A 19,703-nucleotide genomic window follows, 5' to 3' on the forward strand; every position below is an offset into this window, starting at 1 on the left:
TGCTCCTATGATGCTGCTTGGCCTGCTGTGTTCATCCAGCCCTGCACTTTGTTGTCATTAGATAGTATAGAACTTGGTCTGCTGAAAAAAGACACATTATGTTGAAGTTTTTCAGCTTGCATTCATTAAGATATTTTGAAAAAACCACCAATATCAAGCAAAATCAACATTTATCAGGAGAAAAGGACAATGCTGATTGGTTGGTAAGTGGACTGATTGCTTGAGGTTTTTTCCATGGAGAATGCTTAAATTTAATGATTTAACTGACAGTTAATAGCAAAGTTTTCCTTAAGTTATTTCAGGCAGTTTGACTCTGATTGGTCAAAGCCCTGAAAAATAAACCAGCAAATGGCTGTCACCTATTTTGTGGAGTACATCCAGTAATTTCTCATTGCCACCATTCATTTCCTGGTGCTATTTTACAACCAGACCTGGTCGTGCCCTGAGTTACTGTCTGAGTACCAGAAAGGAAGTTATGCTTGGGTTCACTGTGGTATCATGAGTCTTTTGATGCCAATGTAGGGATTGTTCCAGGGCTTCTAGAGGCCAGACATAGTCCTTCAGTCCTGGCAGCAAAACTATATATGTTGGGACAATTCCAGCAAAGATTCAGTTAATAGTTACTTTAGAACACACAGTATTGTCCCCTTATGTAGGAAAGAAGGAATTTATTTATATATTGCTCCTTCCAGACTTTATAATGATTCCAACATAGTTCACAGCTGAAGAATTACTTTTCAAGCATATTCACTATTGGGGGGGTCAGTTAGCTGGACAGTTGGCTTACAATTTAGAGTAATTCCAACAGTGTGGGTTCAATTCCTGCACCAGCTGAGGTTACCATGAAGGACTCTCCTTCTCAACCTCTCTCCTTACCTGAGGTATGGTGACCTTCAGGTTAAACGACCACCAGTTGTCTAAGAAAAAGCAGCCCTATGGTCTGGTAGTCTGGGGAAAATGAAATTTGACGCGAAGGGCACTCTAATTAGGATCTGTTCAACCTATAATTTCCTTCTGTGTCACCAATTATCTTCCCACCTGTCCTGTACTGAAGCCATGGGTTCTTTAGCGTGCAATGATCCTGTCAATGACTGGCATCTCCTTCACACCAGTAGTATTCTTAGCCAGACTGTTTGCTTGTGTGGGTGGGGGACTGGGGGTGTGGTGTGTCACTGAGACTAACGGGAACATTTATACTGCTGTCATTCCTGAAATCAGATAATTCAACACAGGCTGGGAATCAATATAGAGAGACCTTTCTGAGCCACAATCTCTGATATTTATTTCTTCATTGTGCTGAGTCACAAAGGAGCACTGGGTCTGGTTAATCTTTATTCCAATCTATATATTTAATTACAATCAGTGGTTGGAAATTTGCATGATCTGACTAATCCCAAAGTCAAATTCTATTAAAACATTGATTAAAAAAAATACATTCTCATTTCTGGTTAATGAAACACTTTACATTTTACTTACTGCAAGCCAAGAATAGTATGTTAAACATGGGTATAAAGTCCTTTAACTATTCAATCACTTTACAGCATCTTTACTGCAGTGCTCTAATATATATCCTCTTGACACATCAGACATCATGAAGTCTCAGACTGAGCTATCCATTTGTGTGTCAAATTATGGCTACTTTACACATTGTTAATTCAGTAAAGTCCACGAGTTTATGTCATCAATGATCCAGACAGTTAATGGACAGGAAACATAATTCTATCAGTTTGGCTGAAAATAAGTGAACAAAAATAACAGCTTGCTCCTCAGTAAATGGTGTTTACTTTTTAATAGAATGACGATGCAATGACAACTTGTATTAATTCAGACAGACTGAGACATATTTGAGTGACAATTGAGTGAGGCGCGGGATAAGTCATTTTGGAACGTTAAAAAAAGGCATAATTCTTAAAAAGATTAAATTGTCTCAAATTCTGTCAAGATATCAAAATTAATTTGAGGTTATCTAAGTACATTTTGGACATGCCACTACTCTGTTCATATGGAGATAGCAGGAATCTATTCAATCATGTTCTCAACTGCTCATCTTGAAATCATTTCAATGGAATGTGTAAGGGAATCTAGAAATTGTTTTTCCACTCCTCAAAATAACATATCTCCCAATAATAATTTTACTTGCCAAAAAACTCAGCTAGCTCATTTATTACATGTAAGGATACACAATCATCATTTAAATTCAATCAACATGAGCAAATCAACGCCATTCGACAATTTAATCTGACACATCCATGCATGCAAATAGACAAGCAATTCCTATTTCCTAATGAATGCAGATTCAAACAGACAGCAACTGACACTGTCTGCTTGCCTCTGATCACTGGCTTCATCCTAACCTCGGGTTATTGGATGAAAAGCTTGGTTGGTTGCAGATGTTAACCAGATGAACCCAAGCAATCCCAATCCATTACCAGTGTGCCCCACGGCACAAATCCACCCTCACTTTTGCATTGACGGTTACTAAATTGTCAGCCTCACTCACAAGACTGGGAGAGATGAGGAGATGTTGCATTGGTGCAGTCATGGCACTCTTCACATTCAGGTTAATACACCCTGCTTTGGGCATCAGTGAGAAAGTACTACACGTAATCAAATCTGAAATATTCCTGACTGACCTATGCCTGACCATTGGTGCAATTAGATGAACTGCTACATGAAAACAACCAAAAGTCAATTTACAAATTGACTCCTGCAGTGGTACCATGTGGTATGTTGGCTAAATGCCGTCATAACTGTATGCAGCAGCATCATTGAGCAGTGTCTGAGGCGGCCATTTATCTCAAAGTGGTCTTGTACTGAGGCACAGAATCAACCCTCTCCTTGATGATAAAAAAATGATGCTAAAGCCCTCCAGATGAAGGAGTGAACAAACAAAACTGCAGGACACGGGGACTTGCGCTGAACTAAAGATAACAAATTACTTTGACGCTTGAAAACTGTGACTGAAAGCACAGAAACATGCCAATTTTTTTAAACTATTAAATACCACTGATATTCAGTTGGAGTAAAAAAGACATTTTAAGATAAACATAATGGAAAGTGCCTATCAATAGGTAAATCCACTCGAAGTCCTAAGCAATGGAGATTCAACAGTTTTGCAAGCAATTGATATCACAAATATTAATTTATATTAAAGTATTACAATATTTATTAATGTTGAAAATAAGAGTTTTACATGAAATGTACAAAATGACAAGGATTTTTTTTTTGCTTTTTATTGCATCCAACATAGTTACTTATATTATAATCTTTGAAGTTTCCTATCATGGAGATAGGAAATTAGGAACAAAAGTATGCCATTCAGCCCATCCGTCTGTTCCACAAGTAACTTAAGTCATTCTCATTTGTTTGGCAAATCCATTTAACCAGCAATAATCCATATCCCTCGAAAGTCTCACAGGGCAAGAAGAAAAAGTATGAAATTCAATTTTCCAAATTTTAACTTATTCTGCACTTTCACGCTTTTGGGACCTATTTTGACATTCCTTCAAAGTTACTGGGTCAACATGATGGAGCTCCCTTTCTAACAGCACTGTGGGTGTACCTAGACCACAAGGATTCCAGCAATTCAAGACAGTGACTCACTACTAACTCAAGACCAATTAGGGATGGGCAATAAATACTGGTGTAGCCTATATCGCCAATATTTCATGAACAGTGAAGGCAATGCATGCATTTGATGAAATAAGCAAATAAGCAAAATTGTTTTTGGATGTAATCAAGGGCTATGAGAGCAACTTAGCTTTTGAAGCTGAAAAAAGGAATGAAAATGTTAGTTAACTGCAATGTTAAAATTGTATGAACATTTAATCAAACAGGATTATATATAGGGATGGAATTTTAGGCTCAGCCAGCAGGTGAGAATAGAAGTGGGCATGCAAACAATTTCTTACCACTGGTCTGAACATCAAATTCCAAGTTCAGTCAAGCCTTGGGCCATTTTCCCACAGGATGGATACAGTGGGAGGACAACAGGACTATCTGCTGGCAAATGGTGTGTAGCCAGTTACCAAATTAAAGAGGTGGTGTAGCCCAGTGAGGGAATCTGACAGAGGTATTTCAGTCAATCTCCAGGTTCCGAAAGGAGCAGGGGGCAGGTTAGCTTCCTGAAGGTTGCCTCCCAAGGACAGACCAAGGGTTCAGTGCTGCAAGCAGGAATAGATTCCCTTCTTGCCTGGTCTGGGTGTAGCAGGAGACAAACATCACCCCATTGGAGGGGAATCTCAGTTATGACTCGAATGCAAAGACCACTTCGAGTTTAAAAGTGGAAGAAGTTGAAGTAATAGCATTTCCATTTTACAGTACCCTGTCCGTTGTTTAACTGTCAGGGCATCCTGCTGCTGATTTCAAGATGAAAGGCGATTGATTGGCCCTCCACCTTTGGGAGCCTGCCTGACATCTTTAATTGAGCAGCAACACTGCCCCGTGGCCATTAATTGGCCCCTCAGAGGAAATTCTCACTGCATAGCTGTTCCTCACACAGAGTTCAGCTTCTAAAGCCCACTGGATGTAATGCTGAGATTCAGAAGCCCTCAGGCACAAAGCTGCTCAGAGCTTTGATAACTTGAGGCAGAGACTATTCAGCAAAACAGGGTTAGATTTAACAAAAAAAAACTATCCTGGATAGGTGGAGCGCACCACAAGAATGCAGTTGGATCAGATAAAACTCAAAACATAGTTCACATGCAACAGCAGAGACGTACCTATCCAAAAGGCAGTGCTACAGAAGAAGTTAACAAGCATCTGGAGAATTGTCCTTCTTTCTCTGCTCTATTCCTATGTGTGCCAGCATCATGCCAAGAAGTTCAATCACTTTCAGTTGATCCACCTTCAGAAACTCTTGGAGATCAGATGGCAGGGCAGAATATCAGACACGGAGGCCTGAGCTGGCCTGCAAATATCCTCATCACACCGTAACAGTCACAACTGAGTTGATCTGGTGGCCAGAGTACCAGACACTCACTCACCAAAGCAAACCCTCTATAGATAGAGATAGTAGGAACTGCAGATGCTGGAGAATCTGAGATAACAAGGTGTAGAGCTGGATGAACACAGTATGCCAAGCAGCATCAGAGAAGCAGGAAGGCTGACATTTCGGGCCTAGACCCTTCTTCAGAAATCAGAATTTCTGAAGAAGGGTCTAGGCCCGAAACGTCAGCTTTCCTGCTCCTCTGATGCTGCTTGGCCTGCTGTGTTCATCCAGCTCTACACCTTGTTACCTCTATAGATAGACTGAGTCTGGGTTGCCTTCACATGGTGGTCAAAGGAAGCACTACAAGGACACTTGGAAACCTTCATTTCGGAGTTTAGATACTGCCTTTGACAGAGAGATGTTCACACAGCATCGCTGAACTTGCACAACTACATAAAGAGTATGCCCTCTTTCAAAAGCAAGCACAGGAAATACTGAAGCAGCAACTTGTTCAAAATTCAGTCATTTGCTGGATCCTGTCTCATTTGCAGGTGGTTCTCTGAGTACAGATTGACCTATGCAGTCACCTATGCACCCACCAGAACCACAGCATAGACCCAGATGATGAATATGGTTATCTTTGGCTTGAAGGACAAAGAAAACTATGTGAGTCAGTAGTGTTTATGATAATTAGTCCAAAGCACCATCAACTTCTTGTTTGCCATTATCTGCCTGTTAACTCAAACGTTAATTACATTAATTTTGCTTTGTTCATTACAGGAAAAGTTTCAACATAGTGACTGAAGAGTCAGTTTGGAGAAGAAACTTTGGGCTAACTACATTTTACTCAGTGTTAATTTCCTTGAGTTTCATGAGACAGTTTCTCTCCAGCAGGCCTAATGTGAGTTCTCACCATATTCTTCTAAACTCACCTCATGAACTACCTCTTGCACGCCCTGGTGACCCCTCACCTGGTGCTAGCACAATTCTACAATCTTGCTATCTCTAGAAAAAGTTGCGAATCAGAAGAGATCAGCATTCATGCTGACTCTGTCATCTTAAAAAGGACATAGTGCATCTCGGGATGCACAGCTAGAGCATGCTTCCTGACATTTAACCTGAACATGACAGATAAGGGGAACTTGGCTCCCTGCTTTGCAGACAGGCACTTGGAGGAGCTGGTGGACGACATGATACTGAACATGGAGCACAAGACTTGGCAAACAATATTACAGCTATATAAAAGCCTTGTTAGGCTGCATTTAGAGCATGATGTGCAGTTTCGGTCGCCACATTACCAGAAAGATGTGGGCACTTTGGAGAGAGTACAGAGAAGGTTCACTGGGATGTTGCTCGGTCTCGAGGGCATTGGGTATGAGTAAAGGTTAAAAAGACTAGGATTGTTTTCACTGGAAAGACAGCAGCTGAAAGGAGACTTAATAGAGATCTACAAAATTATGAAAGGCATAGATAGGGTGGATAGTCAGAGGTTTTTTTTCCCAGGGTTGAAGTTTCAATTACAAGGGTACACAGGTTCAAGGTGAGAGGTGGAAAGTTTAAGGGAGATGTGCGAGGGACGTTTTTCATGCAGAGTGTGCTAGGAACCTGGAATACACTGCCAGAGGAGGTGGTGGAAGCAGGCACATTGGCGACATTAAAGAGGCATCTGGATGGTTACATGAATAGGGAGGGAGTAGAGGGATACAGATTGAATAAAGGCAGAAGGTTTGTTTTTGAGTTTAGTCAGGGCATGACGATTGGCACAGGCTTGGACGGCCGAAGGGCCTGTTCCTGTGCTGTACTTCTCTTTTGTCCTTCTCTTTGTTCTTTTAAACAGGGACATTCTCTGCCTGAGGATCCCACACCATCAAAGCCTAACCAGCCTGGTTTGTGGATGTCACCCAGGTCAATATGGATTCAGCTATCTGGAGGAATACCCAGCAGAGAAGAAAGAAAGTTAATGACCTTCTCCACTGTGCCAGGGCAAATGACACATTCTGCTCTCTGCTAACTTACACACATTCCCCCTCTGTTACTGCACCAACCTCCCAACAAAGCTCATGGTGTACCTCTCTCAATATTACATGTAACATCTTCCTTCACTTGCACTCACCTACTCCAAATCTCCTCCATCCTAACCGTGCATGGCCTCTGGATTACCTAATGATTCATACGGGCCACCTCACCAGCTTCCCCGCAGCAACATCTTTACTAACAGCAGCTTTGTCCTCTTTCTCCTCCCTCGATACGCCCTTTCTTTCAGTCTGAGAGAAAACAACCCACAAGAGTGCAAAATAAAAGCCACATGGGTGGTGAGCTGCCCAATATTTGTTTCCTCATCCCCATGAGAGAAACCTGCCCTAACCACCCTGAGTGGCCAAGTGATCCCATTCAAGCCTTTGGTCTGATATTGGAGGCTGCCCTTGATTTAGTGTGCTGGGACCCCTGACTGAAAGCTATCTTCTTTGACTTGTGTGAAGACTGATGACAATCATTGTAAGCCTCCTGCTTCTGACTCTGTTAAATGACAAGTCAAGATAGCTTTGAATGGGGGCAAAAAGATAGGGCAAGGATGGTGGCAAAATCCAGATAGGCTCAGAATGAGTGAGCAGTAATAGAGCAAGCGAACAGCCCTGATAAGCAGCCTGGTCCAGTGTGAGAGCTGGGTGCCTGTACCTGCATGCAGGTGTCCTTGTAGCAGCACTTCAACATAAGTTTCCAAAGTGCAGCAGCATCCCGCATGTTGGTGGGTGTGGTGGCATGAGGGTTTTGAGATGCTGGCAGCTGTAAGATGCAATAGTCTGTGGACGGGTGGATTGAGGATGGTAGTTGCCCTGAGACATTGTTGCCATGTATCCAGGTTCACAGCCTGGAGGAGCAAGCAGCGAGCTTAATTCTCCAGGAGCCCGGTCTGTCTCTCATGTCGGAAATCGATGACATATATTTCCTCATGGCTGGTGATGAAATAGGGACCTGCACAAGATTCTTGCCTGGAATGCCTGGAACTCTGAAAATGCAACAAGTTGCTCTCAATATGCTGTGCAGAAAACCCTCGCCCAACTTCTCGTGATTATCCTAGAATTCTCGCAATAGCCCATGTGGTTCAAGCCCCTCTGGGATTCCACACACTGCCTCTGTTTCTATGTGCATAGATGCGCCAGACCTACTGAGTTTTTTTCAGCACTGTCATGATTCCACAGCGAGTGCAGGTTGGGCTCATAACATTCTGCCAATTAACTTGTAGTAGGCCAGGGACTGTAGAGACGGATGATGTTAGAGTTGTTAGAAATTATTTGAAGAAGAAAGAAACAATTTCATTATACTCCAAGAAAAGCTAGAAACAAAGTTCTCAAGAGTTCAGCCATTTGTTGTTTATCTGTGAAGAAAATGGATGCAACTTGCCACTAACATAAACATAACATATTTGTTTTTAAGCTCCAAGGACAAGCGACAGTTAAAAATCAGCGACAGTCAAGATGATAGAAAACTTGCTGACTGTTGAACATTGGATGTGAGATATTAAGCCACATAATGCAAGAAATGAAAGGCTTCACATTCTGAAGAACCTATCTTGAATGATTGACCATCCAGCAAACAGCAGTAGTAAGCTCCATGATTTAATTATTCTATTTTATAAATGATCTTAATATCCAGCATGACATCCTGTTTCAGGGAAGATGAGTAGTCATTCTGTATGCAATGAGAATGGACATGGTGCAGCACACATATTCTTTCCAACTTGGTTCATTGTGTAAGTCATGCATTTCTCTCAACAACTGTGTCTTGTATAACTTAGATCACATCTCCAATGAAACAAAACCTGTATGTGCTGTGTGTAGAACAACAGGACATGGGATGAGAATTGTCCCTCCAATTATTGTATATGATGCTTTGGCAATCACAAGTTGGCTACAATTTTCTCAGAAGATAGTAAATATTATACAGTCAAGCCAACGTGGAAAAGCTAAGTGATTAAATGCAATTGCAAGATAACACATCAAATCAGTAAGAAACATTTGAAAATGTTGTGCAATAAAGGCATGGATGATAATATCTTATTTACAGCTCCCTTCTGTGCTGTATTCATTCTGGTAATCCATGTTGTTTGTGCAATAATCTGCAAAGTGTTTGAATGGGGAATATATTATAAATATGGGGCTGGATTTCGAAGGAGTGGTGGTCCCTTGCAGATTGCCACTCCAAGCACTTTCAAAAATGTGGAGCCATATTTCTATTCTGACAGTTTTCTCGTAGTGTAGAACAGTCAATGGAACACTGTATTTTGAAATTTAAAGATACCGACAGCCACTTTGACAGCTGCTGTCAAATGGTAATTACATACACTAACACAGGCTAGGGTGACAGCAAGGTAAGATGTTAGTTAAGTAGGGTGCCAGCTTGATAGGGTGCCAGTGTGCCAGGTAAGTAGGGTGGCAGGTGGGTAGAGGTCAGGGTGCCAGTGTGCAAGGGGACTAAGTAAGTGATGCAGTGATTACAGGAAGGGCTGTTTGAGTCTGAAGGAATTTACTTGCAAATCTGTTCCTTTTCACCTTTCCCACTTATTGACTGCATTGAGCATATAATTGGTCAGTTCTTGTACCGTACCTGCACCAAATTGATTCTGTTGTATAAGATAATGGTTCTGAATGGGTTAATGTCAATGTTATATTGGCTCCACCCATTCTACTAATGTCATACACAGACAGAGTTGGGACAAGGACTTCTACCCTAGCTTTTGAGGTAGCAGATATCTCTGCACCAGCACCCAAATATTGTTTGTAGAGAAGTCGGATAGGCACACATGGAAATTCCAAATTGATGAGGATTTACACTGGCATGGCTCAGTATGAAATTATTTGTTGGGTCTTCAGCTTTGTAGTCAATTGATTCCTTTTTTTTCAACAGCACCATAAGTTATAGTTTCAAGTATTATTTAATTTGGTACCTAAGAAATAGAAAATAAAAGTAGCAACGTGATAATAAGCATACATACAGTTTTTTGTATGCTGATTGAGGGCTAAACAGTATCCAGGACACTGGAGATAATTCCTCTGCTTTTCATCAAAACAGTGCCATGGGATCCTTCCTACCTTGCAGGGAGACCTTTGTGTGAGGTCTTAGCTGAAAGATTGCACCTCCAGCTGTGAAGCCTGCCCTCAATATTCCACTGGGTATCAGTCTTGAAATTTGTGCTAAGTTTTGGAGTGGGACTTGAATCCACAACTATCTGTTTAAGAGCTGACAATGTTATCAACTGAATAACAACTGACATTGATAGATTAAAGATTTGAACATCAGTAAAAACATTTTCAGTTACATGCATTGAATAACATCGAAAAACTAATGGAAAAGAAAAAGAGCTTTGGATAAGAGGATGTGTGAGAGAATATTAATAGCAGAGTCCTGGATAAACTGCAATTTTAGAGGGTGTAGATGGGTGTATCACCAGGAAAATATTAGAATATGCAAATTTGGAGGTCAAACTTGAGAGTTTCATTAGGGAACAAGATATTCAAAGTGTTACAGAGGTAATCATTATGACATGCAGGAAATAGCTTTCAAGGTTCAGTTCAGGGCCAAGTCGCACATAAGGTTTCAAACACACTCATTTAATATAAGACAGTCGCTGAAGTAAAGGTTGGAAACCAGTGGTGAAACTATACTCGTTTTTAATAGGAGCTGTAGATGATGGAGCTGGTTCTCCCAATCTTTAGTGGAAGAAAATGCAGCTCTTATACAATGGGAAATCACAAGTGTGACTGTGAAGAAGTAGTCAAGAACGGTGTAGTGAAAGAGACCACAGTGTAATTGGGATTCATGTGAAAACGAACAAAGCTGCCACAGAACAGCATGTAGATTAGGGATGAGATGGTGACTGAAGAAAGGTGATTGGGATACTCCCAGGATGACCGTGTAGAGTGAAAACAGAAACTACAGGAGATGTTCTCCCCTTACATTCTCCCCGTGTCTGCGTGGGTTTCTTTTGGGTGCTCCAGTTTCCTCCTACAGTCCAAAGATGCGCAGGGTAGGTGGATTGGCCATGCTAAATTATCCATGATGCCCAGGGATGTCTAGGTTCGGTGGGTTAGACATGGGAAAGCAGGGAATGGGTCTGGGTGGGATACTGTGAGGGGTGGTGTGGACTTGTTGGGCTGAATGGCCCGTTTCCACTCTGTAGGAATTCTATCTTATGTACATAGAAGTATACAAGGAATATCAGAATCAAGATGTTTGCATTTTATGTTTTGAAGGCGTAGTCTGTTCATGTTGCTTCATGCAGAAAGAACAAAGAACATGATTTGTAGCCTGATCAAACACAAGTAATTGATATCATTTCATTAAAATTAGCCAACGGATTTAGCCAACTAAATTCTTACAAGATTTTTTAAAGCAATTTTATTCATGACAATTTTGCCTTTTAACTGGCAAGTCAAAACTCAGAATTTTGCAAAATAGCATGGGTGCACTAGCATAAAAGGTGGGAGATCAATGGACGATTTAACTCCTGGTTTCAACCTAACAAATTATTCATATATTACTTACTGCATGGCATTGGAACTTCCAAAGCAAACTTATGAACTAAACCAAAATCTAAACAAAGAAATTTGAAAAATTAAGACACTCATTTTTGATTAAAAGCAAAGAAGCAAATCCTAAAAGATTGCAAAAAAATGTTGATGCCAATGAACTAGGTTGTAGTGCCCACAAAAATACAAAACAAGCCATGACGCATTTTACATGTGGATTCCAATTGTCTCTCTCTCTATTCCATAGAATTATGGTCTATCCCATTTCTTCTCGCCCAGCAATTTAGCACTTGATGTAGTAGAAAAGAAGGATTATGTCAAATCTATAAATTTCTCAACTGTTCTTGTTTTGTTTTTTTTTTAAATACAGTTTTGGCTACTCAATTAAGTTAAATAGACTATGGCAAAATTAATCCACCTTTGCATTCCAAACTTCCTCATTTGTACATACACTGTTGGTGTGAAGAGAATTCAAAATCGTTAAGGAACCCCCTTGTCTTGTTTCCTGCTTGCTGATTAATATTTCTAAGACACAAAACTTGTGTCAGTTTCAACAAAGTGGCCAGTCAGCTGTTGCCATTAATGTTGGATGTGAATGAAAGGATTCAGCATTATCAAACTGATTTGGCCCACGAGTATGATAAGCAAGTGCATCAGTACTGAAGTTGTATGAAATGGCATCACTGCATTTCACAACTATGTCGTACCAAAATCAGTTGGGACAGACAGTCATAATCCGACTAACCAGACATACATCTTAGAATTGAGCTCTTTATAAATATTTTTACATGAACACATCTTGTGCGCTTGCTACATTGTTACCATTTTCGTTGTGGGATTACTATTAATTTGGGAAGCACTCACATCCACCGATAGAAGGCAATTCAGTCCTAAATGGAAGCAAAATCCAAATCATTCAAGATAAAGTTAAATGCAATCAATTGGAGGAGAATAAAGAGCTTCAATGGGAGACCAAATTTGTTGGACTCAATGGCCTGCCTTTGTGAATCTGGAAGTTTCCTAATTTACTAAGCTTACAATTAAGTACACAAACAAATGAATAAATTAACCATGCTAACAAGGCCAAAGCTAATCCAATCTTTAAAATGAAGCAAACAAAGATTGGCAAATCAGTCTCTGAAGTGAAGAAACTATTGATTCCTAGCCAGCAGGCAAACAGGAAGGTGTGAATTCCCATTAGCTGCACCAATATTAACACGGAGGTGGGTGAAAAATATAATCCATAAACAGTGGGTGGACTGGACAGAAGACAGGCATGATTACAGAAAGAGAAGGATAAGTTATTTTCTAATTCAATTTCAATTTGATATGTGGAATTTAACAGGGATGTTATTAACAAGAAAGCTCACCTAAAGAGATTTGGTCATTATGAATAGAACACAGTTTGCTTGATAAGAACAATCAGTTAATAGGTGCAGTTTGCTCAGCAGTGTAATGTCCCTTTTAACAGTTGTGTTGATTTTGCCAAAATCATTTCAACTTATTGGCTTTATCATTAGATAAATTTCTTCAAAAAAGAATCAACTTGATGAAATATAGTGTTAGTTTTAAAAACAGAACCTCTGTTTAGTTACCTCGTGCACCTTTTCAGTAACCGATCTCAAGGACGGTGTTAAAAATAGTCTTAAAAAATGCTCCATACAGTCTGAAAAACACAGCATCCGCTTAGCTACAAGACAGGAAAATCAATACCTATGCAAGTGGGTGGATCAGGCTGCCAGAAGAATCTATTGTCAATCTGGACACACATGATGGTAGCTGTTCCTTGTAGGACATATCCAGGGTCACATTGAAACACAACTGAATCTTGAGGCTCTCTGCTGTCTCCACTTCGAGTGCCATTCTGAGGAACCCCGGGATCATTGCATGATGTAGCTCTGGAAACTGTAACAGTGTGCAATGGTTAAAGATCACAGCAAAAATAAGTTTAAAGTTCCTGCAGATCCTCTTAGCCCACACTACTGCTTCTTCAACATATGCATGTCCTCATATTTCAACCATTGAGCGTGATAATGCCTTTTACCATGTCGTAATATGTGGGAGTGCATAGTAGTACTGTTACGTTGAGACATTCCGAGGTATTTAACATCCCGGTAGTTCATAATGGGGTAGAAAACATTTTTAATTGCAATCTGACATGAAACATAAAGATATATCTTGCAGATATGTGAGAGTGACAAAAGCAGTTGATTGAGATGGTTGATTGAGGAGTCTGCAAAGATAAGTTAATGTTTAAAATATTTTTCCTATTTATTCCTGATTTATTAGCATTGCTGGCAAGGCCAGTATTTCGTACTCAATCCTAATTGCCCTCAAGAAGGTAGTGGCAAGCTACTTTCTTGAACTAGAAGGTAGAAAGTTCCAGGATTATGACCTAGCAACTAGGAAGGAATGGTGATATAGTCGAGGTTGGTACACTATATGCATCAGAGAGGATTTTGGAAATTATGGTGTTCCCTGAGCTATTCACCATATCTTTCTCATGGTAGAAATTGTGGGTTTTAGGGGAATTGCTAAGTGATTATTGTACAATCTTTAAACCCTGGAAGTATTTCAGCCCGAATACTTCCATATACGTACGTAATTTTTTTTTTTCTGAGCCTTCCTGTATATGGTTTTCTGTTGGAAAATTTGTGGCAAGTCTCTCTCTTTCTCTCTCTCAAGTGCATGCACACATGTGACTCTATGGACTGAATTTTTATTTGCAGGTATTCTATTTTGATTCTATTTTGTTCAAAAAGCACACATTTTATAGACAGTCAGTCAATGTGGTGTTTTATGAATTCCCACTTTAGAAATAAAACCAGTCTGACTCCAAACCAAAGCACAAACAGTTTCTAAATAAGACTTCATACCAAACATGCATTGTCTGACCTAAAATGTCACCTCTTCTTTACACTGATAACACTTTTAGTTCTCTCAGAACAGTAACTTCAAAGGAATTCAGGAATTTACATATACATATTAATCAATTAAAACCTTCTAACTGATTAAAGATTTAACAGCATCTTAGGTTTGTTTAATACATCCTCATCAGTGGTGTGACACTTTGATCTTTTACTTATAAATTCTGTGTCTGATACTACCTCTCTCACTAACACCTGAAGAAGGAATGAGGCTCCAAAAGCTTGTGTGTTCAAATAAACCTGTTGGACTATAACCTGGTATCATGTGATTTCTGATCTTGTCCACCCCAGTTAACACCGGCATCTCCACATCAAGGAAATAAAGGCAGGTTATACAATGGAAAAATGCTTTTCACCTCTCACTCTGTGCCAATGAGGATTGTATTACACACACAATTTCAGATTACAGTTTGTGCTTCCCAAGTCTTACGTTGCCAGAGTTACTTGTGGATTTTTAAAGCCACTACTTAAGAAACATGCAGCTGCTTCCCTATTGGCTAAATTTCACAGGTAAATAAATACAAGTGCTAGACATGGTTCATCTTTGAATTCAAGCACAGCTGGTGTACATAATGCAAGCACAGCATTGTCAGGAACACAATAAAAATGATTATATACACTTTTTTTGGTAAGGCGCTGTCTCGCTTATCACACTACTGTGAATTTAATGATTGCTTTGGTTTGTTTCCTCTGTGCTACAGGCGTGACTTAACTTGCAGCGATGCAACAATTTGGCAAGAAATTCACAAAGCAGACCTGTCATTTGGACTGGAAACTATCCAAAATGCTCCAGTTCTATTGTTTACTGAGCATTCACTGAAACAGGCCGTACTTACTTTAATTTATCAACACAGCTGCTTGAAAAAAAGCTTTTTTTCTTTTAAAGGGGTATAGTTTTCACAAAAATGTGTTTGCCAACCATCATTTCGTTGATGAGTAACCAATTATGAGAATATCATCAACAAGTACTTACTGAATCATATCACCCCAGTTAACTAATTCACCTCCTACACAATCTGGATGAGCAACTCCCAAACCTGCACTCCTGATGATTTAACTGCAACAACAAAATGGATTTATACATAAGTATCATTTTGATGCTCAAATTTATTCTTCAAGGGGTCTCTTGGTTCCTCTCCTCCACCATTGGTTTTATTTGATTGCTCTACTGATGTTGTCTAAGGTTGCCTTGCTGTTATGGGAGTGGAATTATCTTCTCCTGGCTTCTGCTGATATCAGGAGATGCAGGAGAGAATCTCTTCATCTACCTGGAAGCTCCTACTAACAACATGTAAAAATGCAGGCATTACAGTGGTCATTAATTCATGTTCTACCTCTGGTTGGAGGGATGTATGGGCACAAGAGCCCATTAGATTGTCATAAATAAACAACTTCAGGTAATTCTTAATAATCCATCCTGTCTGAGTGCATTATAAAACTGACTTTACATATGATATCCAACAGGAGCAGGTACACCAGCTGCCGTGGAAACACTGCTGAACACCACTGAAGGATGAACTTCGACTCACAGACTCCTGAGTCCACTTTCACAAGAGAACATTAGTCGATGATAGGCAGCAAAAGATTTCTCTCACTGTTCATTATTTCCAACTGTGAGAAAATAGTGAAAAGATGATAGATTATTAGGAACAGTGCTCTAACACTGGGTATCTAAGCACCAACATATTCTTGTGGTTGAACATGATTGATGACATTGTATAGTCATCATATTGTGTAATGAATAAGTGTCTCACCATTGGTGCAATTATGTTGTAATTTCAAAAGGTCTTGTTTCCAGTGGGGAACACAGGCTTGGTGATACTGATTCTTCAAACTCACTTCTCCCCTTAAATGCTTTCTATTATTCAGCTTCCTGTTCGTTACCTTCCTCTTGTACTGCAAATGTATAACTTTAATACTTCTAAATGGTTAACTTGCTCATACAGATCCAAAGTTTTTAAACAATCAAATATGAAGATTCATTGCATTGCATGTGGTTGGTTTCAAATAATTAGGTTCACAATCTCTTACACTGCTTAGAGCAACCAGTTTATTCCTCTTCACCTTGCCTCCAACTACAGCCCACCACATCTTATCCTAAGTGTCAGATAATGGATAAGTCCCATTAGGCTAATGAACAACATACATTATCAATGTCGCCTACTGACAGGAGGGACTCTTGGAATGGGGATGGAGCCTGCAGAGTTCTAGGAAGGCTCTACCCTACCCTCTTATGTGTAAACCGTAAATGGCTAATAAAGGTTGTTTCTCAACAGTAGGACGACAGATTCGCCTCTCTCTTTAGCCTTGGAATGACCTCAGTACAATAAGCTCCCTGAAAAAAACCAGCCAGATGGAACCCTTCTACAGCCCATTAAGCTTGCTATGTTCAATATTAGTCCCTAGTATGACAGCAGACATAGGAACAAAGGAACAGGAATAGGCCATTTGGCTCATCAAGACTCCCCACTAGATATATTATACTATCTGTTTCAGATATTTTCAAATAAAATGGTACTTGTGAGGCGCTTATTTTTATCAGTGGTAGAACCATTGTTCCACCTTTGAAAACAATGCCAACTTCTAGAGCACTTTTCCTTTGAGACATGGATATTAGTTTTTAAACAAAGTCTCACTAAACATCTCTACTTGGAAAGGAGAATGTCAAAGGGTAGAATTAAATGGATTTTTTTAATAAATTAAGGGTTTAATCTGCTTGTGATGCTGTACTATGAAGCTGTTCACACAGAAGGCTAAGCAGTCACTCATCTGTTCTATTATTTTCAAATGTGAGTGACATCTCAGTAAAAACATATTGTCAGCATTTGGCTCCCTTGATAATAGATATTGGGGATGCAGCAAATTTGACATTAGCTGTGGAACTTTTCAATCTGCAAGCAGGTTTTTGAGCCCTTATTGCTTTTCATTTACAATCTCTAACCTTCTGCCAATTTGTTATCCCTGTCCTTGGCCTCACATTACTGTTCCAAAGAAACTGAACTTCAGTTCAAGAGTCAGCATCTCATTTCTCAATTAAGCATTTGACAATCTTCCAGATTCAACACAGAGTTTAACAGTTTCATTGTTATAATCACTGCCTCAATTTTTGTTAAAGATAGCAGCTGCTGAATAATGCTTGTGTCATGACTACATACACTTCTTTTAAGCCCATCTTTCTGTGTCCTTACTTGTCCCTCTTGCCTTGCAACATCATCCTTTTTATTAGATGAATGAGGGGGGAATCTCAGAGAAACATAATATCCTGATGGGACTGGACAGGCTAGATATGGGAAGAACGTTCCCAATGTTGGGGAAGTCCGGAACGAGGAGACACAGTCTAAGAATAAGAGGAAATCCATTCAGGACTGAGATGAGGAAGAATTTCTTCATTCTGAGAGTGTGAACCTGCAGAATTCTCTACCACAGAAAACTGCTGGGGCCAGTTCATTAGATATATTCAAGAGGGAGCTGGACGCAGTCCTTGTGGCTAAAGGGATCAAGGGGTATGTAGAGAAAGTGGGAGTGGAATACTGAAATTGCATGATCAGCCATGATCACATTCAATGGTGGTGCAGGCTCTAAGGGCCAAATGGCCTACTCCTTACCTATTTTCTATGTTTCAATGTCATTTAATCTCTACTGTCTGGCATGTTTTCTCAGACTTCTCCTTTTTATTCTATACTCATCTCCACCGTATTTCTGTCTCTGTAATTGTTGAAAACCTGTTGCATCTTCAACTTTTTCCAGTTCTGATCAAAGATCATGGTTCAGACACTGTGAGTGACGCTTAATGGAGGAAAATGGGGTTGTTCCCACTGGGTGGAAGGCTAGTGAGAGCTCAGAATTACCTCCTTTGGCAAGGCCTGCTGAATTAAGTGCAAAAAATGCACAATATTGGGCAGGAATGGGCTCTCCCCGGGATTAGGATCTCTGACTGATGAAGTGCCCTCAAAGAGCTGATGGGCACTGGCTGATCAGCAGACCTTCATTGTTGGGCGGCACCTCCAGGGAAGCAGGCGCTGTTGCCTGTACTTCACAAAACTGAGGCCCAAGATTGTCTAGAGGCTAGTCTGGATGAGTGGTGGATGGAGGGGATTTGTTGGGAACTGGGGAAGGGAGATGTGGGGATAGGATGGTGTAGTTGTAGAGATGGAGTTGGCAACAAGGGTAGGGGTGTGACCTCAGTGTCCCCTTCTTGACATCAGGTCCCTCAATCAGACATGAAGTACCTTTGAACAGGGGATCCTCTGGAGGCCCGTAGGCAATCCAGGGTTTAATTTTTAGACTTGCCACATGGCAGTTCTCCTGCTTCTGGGGTGAAATCCTCAAATGGTTATTAATTTTCCACTTAAAGACCTCAATTGGTGGTGAGACAGGAAGGGCATCCACAAGCCTTCCAACCCATGACTCCATTGGAGTGGTGGTGAGACGTTGGCATTGTCCCCACCCACCACCCGTCACCAAGGGGGGAGCTTTAATTGCTGGTCAGTGACTTTGGTTTTCCATAGATGCTGCCTGACCTACTGAACACTTTCAGAATTTTCTGTTTTCATTTCTGACTTCCAGACACTAGCCATATTATAAATAGGAAGGCGCATTTTTGTACAGTGGAACAGGGTTCCACTTGAAATGAGAATTTGTACAATTATATGGGCAGGCAATAACAAATGGTTCATCCAGTGCCAGAATGTTAAAACCTGTTCCTTCAGGAAAACACACTTCGATTCATATTGGACTATATTGCCTTTCTCACACTTCAATTTTAAGCTCATTCATTCGTATTTCCGTTGAGACTTACTTAGGCAAATTCAGGTTCAACTGAATTGGATCAATTATTCTGAATGAAATCTGTAATCAAGTGAGTGAGGAAAATTGTAATCTTCTCACACGTCCTGTCCTTTTGCTTTCGTTGTCCTTTCCAAGGCTCAAGCAAAAACTACAACTTTTTCTTAAAGTAAGCATTTAGTTTCATGATGATCGATTTGTCATACAAATAGTGAAAAGCATTCCTGAAAAGTGCAATCATGAGCTTACCATGTCGATAATTGTGTCACCTGAAATAATTCTGACAAATGCAAGCGTTTGATAAAACATTGCAAGTAATTACGTCCTAATCTAGTGCACCAAATAGCTTAATATTCCTATTTGAATTTTTAAACTAAATTATTGCTACTCCCAGATTCAGATTCTGCAGAATTAGCTTATCCTCCTCAAGCACCAGGTCATTACCATAATTATCAGCTCTTCAGTGAGGCCTTGCAAAACACTGAATAAAATAATAATTACATACAAATTGAAACTCTGCTTCAGAAACACCAC

General features: G+C 40.1%; 1 protein-coding gene across 1 annotated transcript in view; it reads right to left on the reverse strand.

The window, feature by feature from the left end:
• Nucleotides 1-19,703, reverse strand: part of csmd2 (CUB and Sushi multiple domains 2) — a 613,472-nt gene that overhangs the window by 295,309 nt on the left and 298,460 nt on the right. Inside the window, exon 21 of the mRNA XM_048612954.1 lies at nt 13,171-13,362. Coding sequence (XP_048468911.1) covers nt 13,171-13,362 — 192 coding nt within the window. The remainder of the gene's footprint in view (nt 1-13,170; nt 13,363-19,703) is intronic.

Source organism: Rhincodon typus, chromosome 27 (assembly GCF_021869965.1).
Source record: "Rhincodon typus isolate 14 chromosome 27, sRhiTyp1.1, whole genome shotgun sequence".
Taxonomy (NCBI): domain Eukaryota; kingdom Metazoa; phylum Chordata; class Chondrichthyes; order Orectolobiformes; family Rhincodontidae; genus Rhincodon; species Rhincodon typus.